A 21,475-nucleotide genomic window follows, 5' to 3' on the forward strand; every position below is an offset into this window, starting at 1 on the left:
GCCAGCCTCTGCTCTGCAGTAGTAAGCTTTTGAATCAAAAGATGGATATTTCCATTCAAATCATTACATGGGAGCTTCCTGTCATTTCTGTGCTGCAGAAAGTCCTACCAAGCTGGGCCCACAGTCTGTGCACTGCACAGTTCCAGCCACAGTCACACAGACTTGTGTGGGGTCGGTGTTTAGCCAGCACGTTATGTGTCTGTTGTGGAGATGGTGGGATTTTGTTTGAAATGTTAACTGCTGATGGATGTGTGATTAACTGAGCAACGAAGGAGGAACTCTTCCTTTTTCACTTCTGTGTCTGGTTAGACAGAGAACCCTCAGAGGACCAAAGGAAGGAAAGGCTGAGTGATTTCAGGGTCCCTGCTATCAGACGTGGCCCCAGGAAATCCGTGTTGGCTCATCCCATGGTGATGTGAGTCCAAAGGAAGGGAAGCAGGGCTGCAACCGGCTGAGGGGATATCACGTCCTTTTCCTGTGCTGTTTACAGACGTCTCACTTTAGCCACATTTAGGCCTTTTCTGTTGTCTCTCTGCATTTTGGCCAGTGAGAGCTGGCACCTTCCTCATGGCTTCCGGCTCTTCTCAAAGCTCACTGTGGCTCTTGGGAGACAAGAGGGCCCTTTCTCAGCCTCACCCTATTGGCAAGTGATTGAAAAGACCAAAAGACTGTCACTTAGAAGTCAGACGTTAGCCATGAATAGTAGGTCAGTGGCTCCTAACCTGGCAACTCAGAACTCTAGTCTTCTATTGAACTGTACAGAAAAAAATAAAAAAACTATAGAAGAAAGATGAAATAATAAAACCATTATACCAAGGTGAAACATTGTAGAAACAGCATGTTGTGTATAAATTTTGGAGAATTTGAATAAAATGGGCTGTGTTTTACTTCAAAACTTAAAAATGAGGGCCCTTTCTCAGGACTGGGGGTCCAGACCACTCATCCGGTCTCGCAGAGACTCCCTGGTGAGGGGAAGATCGTGGTCACGAGGCTGGCGTCTCCAGCCACTGAGCAGGGCCTTCAGAGCCGAGTCCCCTCCTCACGGAAGGCACTGAGCTTTCAGGCCTTCCAGGTACTGCTTTTGGATGCTTTCCAGGCCAGTCTGGAGGTGCTCGTCAATAAAAGGACAAATGCAGAGGAGTTCCCACAGCTTAGCAGGGAGCGTTACAGAGGTAAGGGTGGTGTCACCTCTGAAAACTTGCTTTCCCATAAGTGGGCTCTGGCCCCAGCGTGGTGTCTGAGGGGCTGTGCCGTGGGCTCCTACAGCGCCCCCTGCTGGCTCCCTCCTCGTAGCGGTGCGCCCCTGCCTCCACGGTCTTCCTGTGACCCGGGCTGCATATTGACCCATTCAGTTCTCACAGCCATTGCACAAGCAGAAGCACGGCACGTGTAAGTGGCTCCCACTGGCTGGGTAACCTCTGTGCTGCACATCAGGCCCTCACACATTGGGAGAGAACACGAATGCTCTGCAGACTCTGAGGCTTTAAGTATTGCTGCCAACGCGTCCCCGTGCCACCCTCGCTAGTGTGTGCTGGTAGACAAAACCGTGCTTCCTGCTCCTCCCATTGGCCTGAAGTCCAGAGGTCCTACATGCCTGGGGCTGAGGGTTCATTCAGTGAAGCACCTGTTGCTTGCAGGTTTGAAGACCCCAAAGATGAAGTGTCCTTGCCTAGGGCCCTCACCACCTTGTAGGGGAGACAGGCAAGCACACCAAGCCACACTGCATACAAGCCACATTCTGTACCAGGCAGTATATGCCCCAAACAGGCACGAGCTCCATTCAGGAGGAGAGTGATTATTCTAATTGGGAAGAATGGACAGATGGAACTGAACAAAAGTGCTATGCCAATGCAGGGATGTGGCTGGCGTGTTGCTGGCATGGCCCAGCAAGCACCTGTCATAGAGGCATGACAGCGTTGGGTCTGGGTGCTGCCATGTCCTCACTGTGTGGCCTGAGGGGTGCCACAAGACCTCCCAGGCCTGTCCCCTTCTGTGTTGTGCAGTAACACCCACCTCCCTGGGAGTGACCGCCTTCGCCTCCCCTTGTTCATCCTCATCTCCCCCACCCCATCCTCTGCCCTTTCTCTTCCACCCATTTTCCCATTGGTCTCTTTCTAATTTGACATGTTTAAGGACCTCACCATTTAGTTGTGAAGTGACTACCAAGGGATAGTCCCTCCACACACTGAAGTTCTCAGTCACCCCTGGGAATGATACTGCTTGTCCCAGAATCAGGCCTGTCCCCTGATCAATACATGTTCCTTCGAAGATAAACCTAAAGGCCTCAGTTGGCCGCTTTCCTGGCCACCCAGTGTCTCCCTGAAAGGATTTGCTGTGGGCAGGAGGAACAGAGCAGACACTGTCCGAGGAGCCATCACCAGAGGAAGCCTACCCCACAGGAACTCTGGGATACTGTCCTACCTTCTGGCTTGACATCAGAGACTGCCAGCGGCTTTCCACAAATACCAGATCCTAGCAATTCCACCATTGTTACCTGGTGGTTGGGGATAGTGGTGAGAAACTGAAAAAACATTAGGAATCTGCTTGGGGAACAGGCTTATCCTCTCTTCTCAGCCTTTATGAGGCCAAGAAAGTGGAAGTAACCACAGAAAGCCATGTGTTAGCACCCAAAAGATTACTCCAAATAGCATTGGGCTGCAAGGGTGGTTGCTGCTCTGCTTCTGTAACAGGGAGTCCTGAGGTAGGTGGTCCAGGGCTGGTGCATTAGCCCTAGATATCCTCAGGGACTCAGGCCCCAGCCTCTCCCTGATCCACCATCCTTATTGTGTGATTTCAGCCTCATGGTTATAGAATAGATGCTGTAGCACCAGGCATCACATCCACACCCCAGGCTGGGCCAAATGGCTCTTTTCTTGAAACTTAGTCATTTTATTTGGGAAGACCACCTTCCTCCAGTACCTGTGCTGGCATATTACTTGTAAGACTGAGCTCCACACTTGCAGTTTTCCAGCTGCAGGGCAACCTGAGAAATGAGTGCATCAGAGGAAGGAGGGGGTGAGGTGGTAGGTTGGGGGTTCACTGGGCCAGCTCTGAATCGGGGAGAGAATGTGATGTTTCCAGGCAGTTGCATCTGGACTCTCCTGTTTATTTCACCGGCAATGACCACTTATCTAGGGAATGGCAAAAGTGGGGGAAAAAAAAAAAAGGTGTGGGGGGCTGTTCTTCAGATCCTCATCTGGAAATAAACCACATTAGCTGTTAGGCTGTCAATTCCCTAAAAAGCAGTGGTGCGTGAGGCTGTCAATGCTGTGCTACTTAGGAGAAAATCTAGTTTATTTAAGCGCATAAAGAAAAGCAGCCCTCCTCCCAGGCTATGCACTGCTTGTGGATGTCAGGTTTGGGGCTGACCAGGTGAGGGTGGCACACGCGCCGTGCATCCCACCCACGGCTGTGCCCCCATAGGAGGAGGGGCAGGGGTGGGGTGGGTGGTCCTCCTGAGAGCCAGAGCCAGACTTGGCTCCTGGCGACTGACTTGATGGCACATTCCTATGCCTCTGAGATCTAAATGCCACCAGGGAGTTTCACACTCAGAGGTTTTCTCTCCTAGAGCCCTGGGCTTAGGCCAGGATAACCTCCCCAAAGCAGGAGCCTTCTGATCCTGCTGAAGTGAGACCTCAGCCTGGTGAGGGGCTTCTCACTCCCTCCTGCCAGAAGGTCTCCAGCTCTGTACCTTTAGGCTGGGTTCCACTCTGCCCCCCAGGAGTTGCCCAGAAAGCTCTTTACAGACTCTGACGTCACCACCCCTATAGCATCCTTGCCTACGAGGACCAAGGACGCTCAGTGAGAGGCAAGGTAGTGAGGAAACCATCCTCCTCCTGCCTGCCCTTCCCTGCCGTGCCTCCCTCCATTCACAGGGCTCCCTGGTGATGGTTAGAACCCCTTTGACTTTGGCTGCAGGTCACCAAAACCCAACTTAACCCCAGGCAGTTAGGGGGCTGGTTCTCACACACACTCAACAGTGTGGGGCAGGCAGGCACCCTGGGGCAGGTGGGACATTTCAGGAATGTCAGAGATGACCAGGTGACTCCGCCTCACCTGCAGCCTCCTCACCTTTTGTTCCAGACAAGCACCTGCCACCACCCCCAGCAGCAAGCAGGTTCCGTTTGACCCCAAACTCCCATGTCTAAAAGGATTACCAGATCTGGGACAGGAAGTACACACAAGGATCCTAGTGCATCTTGTCCTGGAAGAAACAAGGGGGTGGTGTCGGGAGGGCTCCTGGGCTGATGGATGAGGCTCCCACAGGCAAGGTGGACAGAGAGGATCATCACTGGAAGGAGTGGTACCACGATGAAGTTGCTTCAGTCTATGACCTCATAATGACGCTCAGGGAAAGTTTCCCTCATCAGTTCTGCAGGAACCTCGGGGCCATGCATGACCTCAGAGACTGGTAAATAGCAGGAAAGCATCAGACCAGATCCTGCATTCCCTTGGTGAATTGATGACAGGTCCTTTGTCTGAGTTAAGGTACCCTGGCTTGTCATGAAGGGAGAGGCAATCTCGGTGAGGTCTGCATTCACATGTTGAAGTCCTATCCCCCAGGCCTCAGATTGTGACTGTATTTGGAGATGGGGTCCTCAGAGGGGTAATTAAAGAAAAATGAGGTGATTAAGGTAGACCCTGATCCACTGTGACTGTTGGTCTTATAAGAAGAGTGGATTAGGACAGAGACACACACGAAGAGGAAATCGGAAGAGGACACAAGCCAAGGAGAGAGGCCTCAGGAAGAAATGACTCTGCTGACACTTGACCTTGGACTTCAGGCTCCAGACTATTATTAATGAATGGCTGCTTTTTAAGCCCGTCACTCTGTCTTTCATCGTCATGGCCACCTAGGCAGACCAATACAGACAGAATGAGAATACCTGGTTACTCAAGCCCTTGGGAATGAATGAGGAACTGCCACATTTCTCATTACATCTGGCTTAGCTCATCATTATCACCTTCTTGACCAGTGGATGCTGCGTTCAGATCCATCAGTGGCCTGGCCAGTGTCTGTGAGCCCTCTGCCCCTTAGCAGCTCGTGTGTGGGGATCCTGGGACCCCCCCGTAGCTGGTGGTGAATTTTTTTTACAAAGTAATATTCTGCAAGCTCTGTAGATCCACACCTCAGCAGATGTTTGGAACATGGCTAGTCTTATAACTCTGCTCCAGGGGAAGGGGTGATCCCACTGGGGAGGTTCAGCAGAACAAAGAGCAGGAGCACTGGATGTGTGGTCGAGGGCCTGGAGAGCCTGCCGTGGGTACAAGGTGCTCCGAGAGCTGGGGCTGGGACTGGGGACAGACAGCTGGCCCTCTGTCAGGGGGACAGGCTGAGGGTGAGCTCCAGCTCTCTCGTGTATACCTGCACAGCTTGAGCCACGGGGAGGTTCATTCAATAAGTATCACTGTGGCAGCACACTCAGGACAGTGACGGTCCTGGATGGCCCACACCTCACACGGTGAGAACTTCAGTGCGAATTCCTTCCTTCCAGGGATCAGCAAGGCCACAGGCATGGGTCTGAGCGAGGCAGGGCCTCTCCAGGTGACCTGGGCTCCAGAGACAGCTCACAAGTGGCTATTATGAACTCTACTGCCTGGTGCCCCAAACTCAGGGACTGGTGTCACCAGCCTGGAGGCTTCAGGAAGAAGGGCCGGGACTGGGGATAAGGGGTTTCTTTGTCATGCACCTGCTGGCCCCTTTAGTTCTCTTGCCTGCAGCTCTCCCTTGGTGCAGCAGACAAGAAAACAGAGTGCCAGTCTGTGCCCACAGCTCAGCTGGGAGAGAGACTGGCAAAGTATAGTAACACCAGTTTCTGAGATAGAACCAGGCATCATCCTTGGAAGCCAAGATAAGACTCACAGACCACGGCTGGGCCCAGGCTCAAGTCTGAGCCTCCAGGACTGTGTTCTTGGAGCCTGGGGAGGAGATGGGGGTGTGGGACTCAGAGTGTCAAGGTCCAGGACACCTGCTGGTCCCCTACTGCCACGCACAGCCATGCCCCTGCCCAAGCAACGAACACTTTGTGGAAGGTTCTCCCTGGACCTCCCAGAACCCTGGGATGGAGGCCAACAGGTACAGTCATCACAGGCCCAGAGAGAGCAGCTGTCTTGTTCTTATATTTGAATAGCAAAGTTCTGAGAGCCTCAGAATTAGATAAACGTGTTCTAGGACTTGACATGGGCCTCCCTTCTTCCCACCACTCAATTCCTTCTGCTTGGCCCATTGCATCTTATCTATGTGTGTCCAAGCTCCTAAGGGCTTAAAAATTCCATGTTGTTGTTCAGTTGCTAAGTCACATCTAACTCTTTGTGACCCCATAGACTGCAGCATACCAGGCTTCCCTCTCCTTTATCTCCCAGAGTATGTTCGAACTCATGTCCACTGAGTCGATGATGCCATCCAACAATTTTATCCTCTGTCATCTCCTCCTCTTGCCCTCAATCTTTCCCAGCATCGGGGTCTTTTCCAGTGAGTAGGCTCTTCACATCAGGTGGCCAAAGTATTGGAGCTTCAGTTCCGGCATCAGTCCTTCAGTGAATATTAAGGGTTGATTTCCTTTAGGACTGACTGGTTTGATCTCCTTGTAGTCCAAGGGACTTTCAGGAGTCTTCTAAGGAAGACTTCAAATTTCAAAGAATTCAAAAGCATTAGCTCTTTATGGCCCAACTCTCACATCCATACATGACAACTGGAAAAACCAAAGTTTTAACTAGATGGAAACCTCTCATCCTTCCCTGTGTTGAAAGTACCACCGCACCCTTCCAGCTCTTTCTGCCTACCCCACTACCCCTCACCTGCAGCTGCTGAGGTTGGTCGTCTACAGGCTAGGTTGCCCATGGGAGAAGGCAGGGCTTGCTTGCAGTGGGAAAGCTGGGGCTTGAGGGATTGAGTAGGCAAAGCTTCACCAGCACATTTTAGAACTTTGTAAATAACAGTTACATGTATGTTCTTGGTAACTTCCACAGGTGATTCATGGCCCCCTGCTTTCCCCACAGCAAGGATGTTAGTCCTTTGGCCCCAGAATACCTGGACCCTGGTCCTACAGCTTGCAGGAAGCATCCTCTCACACCCACGGCACAACATCCATGGCCTCCCCATCCCACGTCCTCAGATGGCTCTGCAAAACTCACACCCCAAGGTCACACCAGTACTTGCAGGCACTTTTAAGTACTTGTAAGTACTTTCCAAGGGCAACATTTGACCCTCTACACGTTCTGTGCCCACTTGACAGAAGACACTGAGGAAGGAGGGCCGTCCCCAAGGAATGCTCACAGCCCATAAAGGGTCACTAGGGCAGGTTAGTAGGGTGGATGGTGAGACTTCCAAAAAGGAGACTTGACCAAAGAGGGTGGTAATCAGGGAATAGGCACCTCCAGAGACAAAGCCCAGGAAGTAGTACCGAAGCCAAAGTTTGCTTGGGATGAAACAGCAACTCACACCTGGTGACTCAGCAACGTTCAGGATGGGAGAAGACGCGGGGAGGGCTGCCTCACTCCTGAGAGATGGTAATGCCATCTGTTTCTATTCTGTTTTTAGGAAGTAAATATATAATGTAATTATTTAAATAGTTTTTCCTCCTAAATGTAAATAGCCTGGATGGAGTTCCATCCAGAGGCCACATGGGGGTCAGGGTACCCTCACAGTGTCTCTAGGGGTTCCCACTTCAGTGACCCAGAGAGCAGCGTCGTGCAGTCTCTGAAGAGCTGGTCTCAGACGGGAGGGGATGCTGAGATGAACAAGGGGCTGGGACAGCAGTACCCACGCAGCTGTCGGGCAGCTCTGATGGCTGAGACTGACACCCATGGACAGTCACACCAGAGCTTGTAGTTTATTTACTGGAAACAGACTCAGCACACCCAAAATGTGATATTTGGGGAAGAAATGTTTTTGCAAGAGCAGCTTGAAACATTATCTCTTGCCACTTAGAACCAACACCCCATGTTTATAAAACTGAGTCATTTGGAAATTTTGTGGAGCCAAACAGAATAACCCCACACCACAGGTCATGAACTCTGTTTTCAATCTGACTTTTATGCACAGCTCACAGTTAAATGCCAACCTATGTTTTGTGATTTCCCAAACCAGATACAATGCGACATTTCACTTCCAATCTATTTGACAACAACAAACTGTGCTTTTTCTTATAGGATTGATTTATAATAAACAGCACCCATTTCCTCGTAAGTAGAAATTGGTCTTAACAGGCTATGAATATTATTAAATGTTCCATTTTAATAGATTTTATAATATAATTTTGTTAGTATAGCAGTCTAAAACTATAAATTAACCTTTTTCTAATGAAACTGGCCCATCTGTGAACCTGTTTAAATACAATAGTAGAGGAACCACGTACCCCGCCCCCCGCACCTGTTACTGGACATTATAAGAATCAGGTGAGTTCACGGTAGCAAGAAGGCTTTAGAAATTCCTAGCAACCCCTTTGCAGTCAGGCTTCTTCCTGCTCAGCCACTTTCTAGGTTTGTGGTTTGCCACTGAAAGATACACTCAGGAAGGGTGTGGAAAGCCAGCTTGCCTCTCCACATGGTCTGCAGGCAGCCTCACTGGACCGCGTGTTCTGCAAGCCGCCTCACTGGACCACTGGCCACATACCTCTGCTGCTCCTGCAATAGCCTTGAGTGTGGCTCCCAGAGGTGTGGGCCACCCCCACAAAGGTCCCTCACTGTTGCAGAACAGGAGGAGTCTCTGGGGGCATCCAGACTTTTCGCTCAGACCCTGCACCCCAGGACCCAGGGACCAGACGAGGGGTGTCATCTTTAACATTATTGGTTTTTGACCCAGGAACATCTCAAACAGCCCCCACGTGGCCAGGAGCAGTGGGTGGAACTTCAAGGCTGGGAGTTCTGTCCTGGGCTGGCAGGGGCACGTGAGTTCAGAGAGCTGGGTTTTGCTGATCAAATGCCCAAGAGTCCGGTTGTCCACCGACACCTGTGTCACCCCAAGGAGCATCAGCTCTGAAGGCCGAGGTTCATTTTCAAAGGGATGCCAGCTGTGCTCAACTACACAGAAAGAACTGTCCAAGGGTCCTTCACTGGGAACCTGGGGCCTAGAGATATGCGGGAGCAGGAGACGTAGACACAGGCTCCTTCAGACCTCCCCAAGTGTCTGAGCCACAGAAAGAGCGTCCTCCAGCCACCATCTTCCCAACTGCTGAGTCAGGCAAGCCCCCGTCTCCATATGAAGTGCTGCCCCAGGCCACCTGTGGACCTGCAGGCTTCTGACGGTTGGTGTTGGAGCAGGACATGGCCTTCATCAGTCCTCCTGCAGAAGAGGAGGGAGACAGAGCCCCAGGTGCCTGTCCTTCCTCCTGGTCATGGGGAAGGAACCTCTTAGTCAGCCAGCGTGACAGCCTGTTTCTGCTCTCCAAGAAGCCCCCCTCATCACCGTTCCCCAGGGCTGCTTCTAATGCATGAGAGAACCTTTGTCCAGAAAAAAATGGACAGCTTCCTGACAACCCAAGTCCACTTAAGAGAATTGTCTCTGGGGACATTTTTCTGGGGAAAGGGTCTATGGGGAAAAAAATGCATCCTGACCAAAGCGCAGTGGGCTGCCTGGAGCGTGAGGCCACGGGCAGCTCATCAAGCAGGAACTCGCCACGTCCCTGGCATTCACGGAAGGGAAAGAGCTGCTGTTGCTGTGCGTCTTGAGGTGTCATGAAGCAAATCCTCTTACAGAAAGTCTGAGTTTTCCCAGAGGCACAAGGATGCAAGGATCTTACCCTGCCAAGGGACTCTGCATCACGCCCACCAGAGGCTGTTCTTGGGCACTGGTGGGCCAGAGCCAAGGCCACGGTGGGATCAGGCATGGGGGGAGGAGGAGGAGGACAAGGACCACCTTTCAGAGGCTCCTGTTCTTCATTGCCAGGCTTCCCAGGAGGCACAGTGGTAAAGAATCCACTTGCCAATGCAAGGGACTCAAGAGACGCGGGTTCAGTTCTTCATTGACCAGATTTCTAGATGTCGTAAAGCCACATGCCCTGTCTTTCTCATCTTTGCGTCTCCAGCACCAAGACACTGGGGAAGCAATTAATAAATGTTGAATGAATGAATAAATAAGATTAGATGCTCACAGTCTACTAATTTCAGATAATTTTTAAAAGGAGGGGGAGGCAAGGTGACAACAGTAGTAGAAGGAAAGATATACATTATGGAGTAAGGCAGACCTGCTTTTCAGTCACAGCTCCAGCTTTGGCCTGGGCAAGTCACTTATGTACCAGAGTTCACGTCCTCATCTATAAAATTGGAGCAAGAACCCTGTAGCTGATGTATGACCCATAAGTAATGAATGTAGAGCTCCTGACACAGTGCCTGGTATAGATGGAGAGTTAGACACAGAGATCCATGGAACAGAATAGGGAACTCAGAAATAACCCCACACAAATATACTGAGATGATTTTTGACAGAGAAGCAAATGAATTCAATGGAAGATGGATAGTCTTTTCAAAGAAAAGGTCATGAAGCGATTGGAAATCCATAAGAAATAAAAGGAAGCTAAACTCAAACCTCATTTATACAGAAATTAAGTCAAAGTTGACCATCTAATAAAAGTAAAATGTACAACTATGGACCTAGAGTTAGGTAAAGAGTTCTTATATGTTGTCCTATTTGTTCTGTGTCTCTGGAGATCCACGACTAATAGAACCACTAATCTGTTCTCCATCTCTAGAATTTTGTCATTTCAAGCATGCTGCAAAATGGGAATCACACAGAATGCAGTCATTTGGGATTGGCATAATCCAAAAAAGAAAATAATAAGTTGGATCTCTACTGTGCAAAGATGGTGGGGAGAGGTGTGGGGGGACTGGAAGGAAAGAGGAAGAGAGGAAGGCAGGGAAGGAGGAAAGAAGGAAAAACAAGTTACAGACTGAGAGAAAATATTTGAAAACCACATATCAACAAAGGATTTGTATCTAAAATACACAAAGAACTCTCAAAACTCAATAGCAAAAAGAAAACCCTCCAAACCATCCAAACAAAAAATGGGAAAAGATACAGACATTTTACCAAAGAGGGGATCCAGAAGACAAATAAGCCCATGAAAAGTTGGTCAACATTAGAACCACAAGATACCACTACATACCTATCAGAATGACTAAAATCTTAAAAACTGACAACACCAAATACTGGGGAGAATGTGGAATAATTGCTCCTACACTGCTGGTGGGAAGGTAAAAATGGTTCAGTCACTCTGGAAAACAGTTTGGTGGCTTCTTATAAAACTGAACATCACTTCTCATGCTGCTGCTGCGTCACTTTAAGCTGTGCCTGACTCTGTGTGACCCTATGGATGGCAGCCCACCAGGCTCCTCTGTCCTTGGGATTCTCCAGGCAAGAGTACTAGAATGGGTTGCCACACCCTCCTCCAGGGGATCTTCCCGACCCAGGGATGGAACCCGAGTCTCCTGCACTGCAGGCAGATTCTTCACCACTGAGCCATCAGGGAAGCCCTCACTTTCCATATGACCCAGCATATGTAGTCCTGGGCATTAATCCTAGAAAAATGAAGTTATGTTCACCCAAAAGCCTGTACACAAAACTGCTTTATTTGTAATAGCCGAAAACTGGAAACAACCCAAATATCTTTCCTGGGTTCATGGTTCAACATACTGTCTATATCACAGAATCCTACTCAACAATAAAAATGAATGACTGTGATTCATACAATTACTTGAGTGGACCTCAAGGGAATTATGCTGAAGGAAAAAAAAAAAAAAAAACAATCCCAAAGCCAGCATTCTGTATGATTCTAGTTCTATAGCAGTCTTGAAATGACAAAATTATAGAGATGGAAAAACATATTAGTGGTTCTGTTAGGGATTTCCAGAGAAACAGAACCTATGGGGTACATATAAATACATATATAAGAGGAGATTTATTATAGAAATTGGTTCACGTAATTATGGTGCCCAAGAAGTTCTACTGTCTGCCGACTGCAAGCTGTAGAACTGGGAAAGCCAGTGGTGTAATTCAGTCTGGGTCCAAATACCCAAGAACCAGGAGCGCTGATGTCTGAGGGCAGGAGAATATCAATGTCCTGCTCAAAGAGAGCCAGTTCCTCTTTCCTTGGCTATTTTGTGCTATTTGAGCCCTCCGTGGAATGTATGATGCCAGCCCATGTAGGTGAGGGTAGTTTTCTGTATCCAGTCTACCAATTTAACTGCTAATCTTTTCCAGGACTGCCTCCCAGACACACACAAATGGTATGTTTACCAGCTTTCTGGCCATCTCTTGGTCCAGGCAAGTTGATACATAAAATTAACCATCATAGTGGTGGGCATGAATTAAGGACCAACAGGGTTATTTAGAAGCATCCTGTTTAAATTCCAAAAGATGTATGTTCAAGATTCTCCAAATGTCTTTCTTGGTTATGGGTTTTTATTTAGTTTTGGTCTGAGAACAGACTTTTTATGATTTCTCTTCTTTTAAACCTGTGAAGGCTGGCTAAGAATATGTTCTGTTTTTGTGACTATTCCATGGGATCTTGAAAAGAATGCTTGTTCTGCTGTTGTTGAGTTCCATAAATGTCCATTAATTCAAGTTCTCTGGTGATGTAATTCAGTCTTCTATATCTTTGCTGATTTTGTCTGCTTGTTATGTTGGTTCCTAAAAATGGCAGTCTCCAACCATAATTAACATGTCTTTCTCCTTTCATTTTTGTTAGTATTTGCTTCATGTACTCTGAAGCCTATGCACACATGTAGGATTGTGATAGCTTCATGGAGAATTGACCACTGTATCACTATGTAATGTTCCTCTATATGAACAGACTTGCACTGGAGTCACTCCAGTTTTCTTTTTAGTATCTTTTTTTTTTTTTTTCACATTCAAAAAGCACGCAAAGGATTTATTTGCTAGTCAAAGCTGCTCACAGAACCAAACAGGGACTATAAGTTTTTCCAGGGAGCTTCGCCTTAGTGAAATTAGTTGACTCTGCAGGCAGAAACAGGTTAACAGAGGACATTTACACTTTGGGAAAATATATCACTGATGAGGCATCCCTATATTTAATTATTTTAATGAGCATGTGACCCTGTTAAGAAATAACCACAGAATTCTTCAAAACTTGCACACACCCACGCGTGTGTGCCCAGTTGCTAAGCTGTGTCCGACTCTTTTGCGACCCCATGGACTGCGGCCCACCACGCTCCTCTGTCCGTGGGATTCTCCAGGCAAGAATACTGGAGTGGGTTGCCATTTCCTTCTCCTTCTTTTTAGTATCGTTTAACCTATGTATGTCTTTAGATTTAAAATGGATTTCTGGCAGTCAATATATACTTGAGTTTTACTTTTTATCAATCTGACAATGTCATCTATTAATCAGTATGTTTTGACCACTCACATTTTATGCTAGCGCTCTTCTGCTTGTTCCATCTATCTTTATTCCTTTTTGTCTTTTTCTGTCTTCTTTATTTTGTATTTAATTTTATTGGAATATAGTCAGTTTACAACCTTGTATTAGTTTCAGGAGTACAGCAAAGTGAATGAGAAAAATATATATATATACACTCTTTTTTAGATATTTTTTCCATATAGGCCATTTACAGATTATTGAGTAGGGTTCCCTGTGCTATACAGTAGGTCCTTATTAGTTATCTCTTCTATATATAGTAATGTTTATTTCAATCCCAATCTCCCAATTTATCGCCCCCAATCCACTGGTAACCATAAATTTGTTTTCTACAACTGTAACTCCGTTTTTTAGATAAGTTCATTTGGTACCCTTTTTAATATTCCATATATAATTGATATCATATTTGTCTTTTTATGACTTCACTCAGTATGACAATCTCTGGGTCCATCCATATTGCTATATATATTCTTTCTATGGCTGAGTAATATTCCATTATATATATGTACCATATCTTTATCCATTCATCTGTCAGGGACATTTAGATTGCTTCTATGTCTTAGCTATTCTAAATAATGACGCTATGAGCATTGAGATACATGTATCTTTTCAAGTTATGGTTTTCTGCAGATATATGCCTAGGAGTGGGATTGCTGGATCATATGGCAGTTCTGTTTTTAGTTTTTTAAGGATCTTTTGCTATTCTGGATTAGCAAGGTGTTTTCGTCCAGCACTTTAAAGATGTCAGTCCATTATCTTCTTACTTGTTTAATCATGAGCAGTCTGCTGTGACCCTTAGATTTGTTCCTGTATATGTAATGTGTCTTTGTCCTTTGGTTGCCTCTGATAGTTTCTCTTTGTCTTCCGTTTTCAGCAGTTTGGATGTATTATGTATATCCAGGTTTGTTGCTGTTGTTTTGCCTGCTTGCTTTTTTCTTAGCCTCTTGGATCTATGGTAGAGTTTGTCATTTGTTTTGGAAATATTTAGATAAGTAATGTCAGCCATTATTTATTTAAATATCTCCTCTGTTTTGTTATGTCTCTCTCTTCCTTCTGGGATTACACCTGCACAGATTTGGGGTTATCTGATATTGCCCCACCAATCTTGGATGTGCTGTTCTGCAAAGCCCCCACTCTTTTTTTCTTTCTGTTTCAATCTAGTTAACATCTATTGACCTGTCTTACTGTTCACAGACTCTTTCCTCAGGTGTGCAAAGTCTACTAATCAGCCTCTCAAAGTCATTCTTTATAATTGTGGTTTTTTTTTTTATTTCTAGCATTTCAGTTTGACTCTTACAGATTTTTTTCTCTCTGCTGTAATTAACCATCAAATTCTTCAAGGTATCTCCTTTTTCTATTTAGAGTCTTCAACTCATTAATCAGTTATTTTAAATCATGTCTTATAGTTTCAACATCTGTGTCCTGTCTATCTTGTCCTTCACCTGTCTTCACCTGTCAATGTACTGGTTTTTGCCCATCTTTTCTTATGCCAAAAATATTTTGTTGAAAACCAGCCATCTTGAGTACAGCAATAAAGACTAAGGTACATCATTTTGATTCCTTTTGTTTTGCCGCATAGAATTTGGATCAGTCTATATCCAAACCCTGGTTACCCAGCCTTCCGATTCTTCTAGTTATATCTTGTGTCTATAGTGGGGCTGGTATTTCTCACTGTCTGCCGCATGCTTTATGCTGAGCCTCACTTTGGCATGGGTCTCTCTCCATATCCTTTGCCCCTTTTCTAACAGTAGCTTGCTACTCCTCACAGCTTCTTAGCCTGGGTATGGGAGGGAGAGCCGAGAGGGTACTGTTTCTTTGTTCAGATTAAACCTCTATCTCAGGCAGGCACTGTGTCCCCGGATCTGGAGGGAGGGAGTGACCTCCCTCCCCCCCTCCCCCCCTCCTTGTAGTTCTGGGCTCAACACATATTCCTGCCCCTCCCCCAGAGAAAAACAGACTTATTCCCTATTTCCTGCTCCCTCCCCATTCTTTACGGGAGAAAGGCCCTAAGACCAGTGGTGTGTGCTGCCCTACTCTCTGCAGTTTCTTCCTTAGTACAAAAGTCTTTAAAGGACACTTGGTTAGAATACTGGCCAGTCTTTTTCTAAGTTCCAGCTCAGTCCCACAGAGAGAGGGCTGTGTGTGCTTGAGGATTTCCCTTGTCAGTGGCCCCCAGGGTCCTGTATTCTTTCCACCAGTCTACATCCTTCCTTTAACAACTTGTTAACAATTTTAGCTGAAATCTTCTTAGTGGGGTCCAGCTGAAAGAAAAAAAAGTGAAAGCGAGGTCACTCAGTTATGTCCAACTCTTTCCGACCCCATGGACTGTAGCCTATCAGGCTCCTCTGTCCACGGCATTTTCCAGGCAACAGTACTAGAGTAGGTTGCCATTTCCTTCTCCAGGGGATCTTCCAGACCCAAGGATCGAACCTGGCTCTCCGGCATTGCAGGCAGACACTTTACTGTCTGAGCCACCAGGGAAGCTGGGGTCTAGCTTAGTCTGCCCCAGTTAAGCTCATGTCCATACCTCCTCACCCACTCCAGTGTTCTTGCCTGGAGAATCCCAGGGACGGGGGAGCCTGGCGGGCTGTAGTCTATGAGATCTCACAGAGTCGGACACGACTGAAGTGACTTAGCAGCAGCAGCAGCCATACCTCCTCAAAGACACCTGTCTTTGCTTTGATCTGGGACTAGCCAGTTGCCTGTGACTTCAGCTCTTGGACTGTTTAAAGGAAAGTTGTGAATCTCCACTTTGTCTAACTTGTTGTTGTTATACAAGTGGGACATCCCTTCTTACATCCCTCAAAGAAACCAGAGGTCTCCATTCTTTTTTGCAAAAATAAGTACTGAAAATTGGTTGCTGCTTTGGTTACCAACTTTGTCCAGGCTATTTTGAGATGATGCCTATATGTTTCCAGGTTACCAGGGAATTCTCCATGTAAGAACACTGGAGTTCGTAGCTGTTCCCTTCTCCAGGGGATCTTCCCGACCTGGGGATCCAACCCAGGTCTCCTGCATTGCAGGCAGATTCTTTACCCTCTGAGCCACCAGAGAAGCCCCCAAAGTGTTAGTCACTCAATCGTGTCTGACTCTTTGTAATTCCATGAACTGTAGCTCACCAGGCTCCTCTATCCATGGAATTCTCCAGGCAAAAGTACTGGAGTAGGTAGCCATTCCTTTCTACAGGGGTTAAAAGATAGGAGCAAGCCTTTTCAAAGGGCCTTGGGGAGGAAGGGAGTTCACAGGCTTATTTTGAAAAGCATTTGCTGTTCCTGACATTTGCCACCAGAGGGCAAGTCACCACATCAGTCTCCTTCTCACTGGGTGAGGTCAGGCTTCCCAGGCTTCCAGCAGGGAAAAGTTAGGTGTGTAAAGTGAGAGGCAGAGGCATCTAAGTACCTGAGGCTCACAGGCCTGTTTTCGAGGCCTCCCTCTGGGCTGTACAGGTGGGGCTCCTAGGCCCTGCAACCCTGACCCGAGGGCCACAGCTCTGCCCTCTGCACAGAAGATGCCTTCTGACGTCCAGGCTGAGAAGCTGCCAGGAGCCTGCTGGGTGGTCAGGCTCTAGCACCTACAGATGATTCCAACCTTCTGCTTTGTGTGTTTGGGGGGAGGCGGATGGTCAGGGTGGGGAGCCCCGGAAGTCCATCCCAGCCCAGCTACTGAGGAGAGGAATTCCCAGGGCCCTTCGGTAGGGACGCGGAGGAGGCTGCAGAGCCATACTACTTTAGTCGGTTGATCTGACAAATAAGCCAAAGTCATAGTGGTTTCAAGTGATAAGTTTGCTTCTCCTGCAGATAAACCCTAAAACAGATATTCCTGATGATCAGGCAGGTCCCCTCCAAGTGGGGAATCAGGAACCCACTCCTGATGCAGGGCCTCCATCATCAGAAGGCTCGATGATGGGAAGGGTGTGGGAGAAGGCCCACCCACCCCTTACCACACTGCCCAGGGCTTCACACAGTGCTTCTGCTCACACCTCACAGATGCAAGCAAGCCCGTGTTCTTTCCTAACGCTAGGTTAGGGGCTGGGAAATAGAGCCAGGCCTAGGCAGGTGGCCCCAAGGAACATCTCCCCTGGGAAGGTGGACAGCCAGACCCCAGATTGTCCACATTATACCTACAGAAATGACTTCTAACAGATTATTATTCTAGAACAATGTTTGCCAGATTTGCTTGATTTTAGACCCATGGAGAATGCTTATTTAAAATAGAATCCTTGGGTCTGTTTCCTGGACACTCTGGTTTGGCCATTTGCATGGGGGCGTGGAGTGGGTGCCAAGCTCTCCCTCCAGGAAGCCATCCTGCCCTGTCTACAGAGGGAGCCTCTGCCCCCAGCCCCCACCCGTGGGTGGGAAGCCAGGCCAAACTCTCTGTTGTCGTGGTGACTCCGGGGACTGTGGGACCAGCTCCTGGGTGTGACCCAACGGACGCGGGTCCTGACCCAGCCCTGCAGGCCCCGCCCCCCGCCCCGCCCCCACGATTGTGACCACTCCACAGCTCAGCCCTGGGAGGGGCGGCTGTGACTCACAGCCACACCAGACAAGACCAAACAGTCTGTGGCCAAGGTAGACCAAGTTGCCCTGACCTCCCAAACCAGAGCACAGAGCCGCCAGCCCCATCCAGGTGAAAGGGAAAATCTGGAGTAAACCTGCGTTTCCCTGAAATGGGGGCTGGGGGTGGGGTGGAAGAAGACTATGTGTGTCTTTAGCAACACTAGAGGGCAGCACCGAGTCAGTATTTCCTGTTTCCTACTAGAAAATCAACTATTAACGGTTATTCAGTCTTAGATTTTAGGTATTTGTTATGTATTGATTTGCCTTTCTGTTTTTGCCATGACACCTTTGTCATGAATCTTGGGGAAATGACACCAGATTTGTGGCCCGCATCTGGGGGGCAGGGGGAGGGACCCGCCGAGGAGTAAGGAGTAAACCCCAGGCAGGAGCAGGGCCCCTACGCCCTAGAGTGGTGACTGGAGGCTCAGTGTCCTGAAAGATGGGGCTCTTTGTGCCAAAGGAAAGCAGTATTTGGGAGGCCCCGTGTGCTCAATCAGGGTCAGGCAACATCTGGCCACCAGCACAGGAGTGGGGCAGAGGCACTCCAAGGCCAGAGCCCGCAAGGATAAGCCTGAATCAGGGAGGGCCCCGCCCAGCTGTCAGCTTCTAACCCACTTCCCCATCTAGAAGGTGGTCCAGCCTCACCTGCCTCCTAAGCTGGTGGGACAGCGGAGGTGAGACCTCCCTGTGGAGGCCCCAAGGCCCCAGCAGGTCTGAGTGTCACACCTGAAGCTGCACTGGTCCCTGCACCCACATATAGCACCCCCAGTGTTTGGGCAGGCCGGCTCCCCAGGTCCTGCCTCCACCCCAGCCCTTCTGAAGTAGGCCCCAGTCCCTGGGGGCTGAGGCATGTTTTGATGAATCAGTCCCTCTGTGCAGTGAGGGGCCTGTCTCTCCTCACTACCTTGTTCAGTCGCTCAGTTGTGTCCGACTCTTTGTGACCCCATGAACTGCAGCATGCCAGGCTTCCCTGTCCTTCACTATCTCCCAGAGTTTGTTCAAACTCATGAGTCGATCATGCCATCCAACCATCACATCCTCTGTCACCCCCTTCTCCTCCTGCCTTCAATCTTTCCCAGCATCAGGGTCTTTTCCAATGAATTGGCTCTTTTCATCAGGTGGCCAAAGTATTGAAGCTTCAGCTTCAGCATGTTTTTCCAATGAACATTCGGCATTGATTTTCTTTAGGATTGACTGGTTTGATTTCCTTGCTGTCCAAGAGACTCTCAAGAATCTTCTCCAGCACCACAGTTCAAAAGCATCAATTCTTCAGCGTTCAGCCTTCCTTATGGCCCAACTCTCAGATCCGTACATCTACTGGAAAAACCATAGCTTTGACGATACAGACCTTTGTCAGCAAAGTGATGTATCTGCATTTTAATACTCTGTCTAGGTTTGTCATAGCTTTCCTTCCAATGAGCAAGGCTCTTTTAATTTCATGGCTGCAGTCACCATCTTCAGTGAAGATTTTTGAAGCCCAAGAAAATAAAGTCTGTCACTGTTTCCATATCACTGCCTTGTCCACCTACACATTTCCTCCTCAGAAGGCTCGGTGGTGTGGTCTGCTCCAGAACAGCTTGCCAAAGCTCCCTCAGGCTGCTGTTCACCCTCAGGGCGCTCTTACCACCTGACAACAGAAGCTGTGTGTCACCTGTTCATCTAGCCCTCAGTTATAGGATGTGAGCTTCCTGTGGCCAAGGCCACTGTTTCTGTGGGTCCCACACAGATAGACCTGCTCAACGAACTCATGAATGAGCAGATGGCAGGCAGCCCTCACTCCCCTTCTCAGGGAGGAGCTGGCTGGGCCTGGACTCAAGCCCTCTCCTAACTGACCTTGCTCAGTGCACTGTCTGGCCTGGGTCCGGTCCTTAGAAAGGGCAAAAGCAGTAATAGCTTCTTTTTATCTGCTGCCCCAGGAGGGCCCCTCCCTTTTGATCCGTGCTGAGGCCAAATCATGTCTCCAAACTGCTCTTTGGCATCCACAATAAAGAAATTTTTTAAACCGTTAGTGGTGGTTTTGAAACCTCCGGCCTTAAGGTTCCTGCCGGCGTAGAGGTCCTGTGTATACCTCCATTTGGTTTCCTTAATCGCGGAAACACCTGGACTCAGTGGACTTCTCCTGTCCTCCCTAGGGGTCACGGGGGCTTCGGGCCTCCCCTCCCACCCTGGGCCACCTGGCACAGGTCTCTCTCTTTTGTGTTCCAGCCGTGATCCCCCTGACGGATTCGGAGCACAGGTTGCTGCCTCTGCACTTTGCGGTGGACCCAGGGAAGGACTGGGAGTGGGGGAAAGACGACAATGATAATGCCCGGCTGGCCCAGTAAGACCCTACTCTGTGCCCCTCCCTCCGCACCACTGCCATTCGAGGCGGGATGTTGCTGGGTTTCCGGGGAGGGGCTGGGCAGGTGCCCCTCCTCCTAGTGGTTGGCTGGGCGGCTGGCCTGCCGGCAGGAGGGGGTGCATGCGGGCGGACTGGGGCGCATCTCACTTGGTGTTCCTCTCTCACTAGCCTGATCCTGTCGCTAGAAGCCAAGTTAAACCTTCTGCACAGCTACATGAATGTGACGTGGATCCGGATCCCCTCGGAGACCAGGGTGAGCTTGGCGCGCGCCAGGACAGACCAGCAGGCACCCTTGGCTCGGGGCAGGCAGGCAGAGTGCATCCTCCCCGACGTGGGGCCCCCTAACGCTGGGTTCCATCCAGCCTATGGTGCGCGCTGCTCCAGCTCCAGCTGAAACACGTCTCTGCGCACCCGTGTGATCGCGGGTCTGGGCATAGACGCACGCACCGGCTAGGGGAGTTTTTGTTCCCTTATTTTCTTCAGAAGCAGAGGCATAAACACACCCTCAAAATAAACCGTAGGCAAGTCACAACACAAAACTCTGCCGAGATGGGACCATGATGTGCTGCCATGGAGCAGGATTAATTCTAAACCTGTGTGGGGGTCCTTGAAAAGGCAGGGAACCAGGGCGCGATTCCTCGGCACTTCCTCTTGTTCTCTCCCCTCCGGGAGAGGGAGCTGTAAGAAAGGGGTGCCCCACTTGCCCCTCCTCCCTCGGGTAGGTCCATGCTGGCCCTGCCTCCAGATGTTAAGAATGATTTGCTTTAAGTATCTGGCTGATGTTTCTGTGCCCTCACTTTCCTGTAGTGAAATCTCAGGAAAGGGGATTTTTTTTTTAAAGCTTAAAGTGGGGCCCATAACTAATAGTTTTTAAGTTTCATAAAGAAGGCAAGGAGGGCAGTGCCCAGCACACAGCCAGTAAGCACCCAGGACAAGTGGGCACCGCTCAGAGTGCATTTGTACTTCAGCCTTTACTGGTATCTAATCTTCACAGGGCTCCTTGATGCAGGCCCTGATTCCCTGTATGGCACAAGTGACAGTGGCAGTCTGGTTCCAGAGTCCAGCTGCCTGGACTACATCATGACGTGGCTGTGGGTGTTCTTTTCTAGCGCCACGAGGGCTGTGAAGGCAGCAGCTCCAGATCGAGGATCAAGAGACTCGGATCAAGAGACTCGGGCTGGAACCCAGCTCGGGCTTGGGACAGTCAG

The 21,475-nt window shown here is 49.0% G+C and overlaps 1 protein-coding gene across 4 annotated transcripts in view; it reads left to right on the plus strand.

Annotated features, from left to right (window-relative positions):
* Positions 1-21,475, plus strand: part of OTUD7A (OTU deubiquitinase 7A) — a 380,724-nt gene that overhangs the window by 350,063 nt on the left and 9,186 nt on the right. For 3 of the 4 annotated variants that reach the window (XM_043922484.1, XM_043922486.1, XM_043922483.1), the window contains 2 exons: positions 20,132-20,246; positions 20,436-20,520. In XM_043922484.1, coding sequence (XP_043778419.1) covers positions 20,132-20,246; positions 20,436-20,520 — 200 coding nt within the window. Of the gene's footprint in view, positions 1-309; positions 773-20,131; positions 20,247-20,435; positions 20,521-21,475 lie in introns of those variants that run through there. The other variant, XM_043922487.1, reaches the window with a different exon arrangement.

Source organism: Cervus elaphus, chromosome 13 (assembly GCF_910594005.1).
Source record: "Cervus elaphus chromosome 13, mCerEla1.1, whole genome shotgun sequence".
Taxonomy (NCBI): domain Eukaryota; kingdom Metazoa; phylum Chordata; class Mammalia; order Artiodactyla; family Cervidae; genus Cervus; species Cervus elaphus.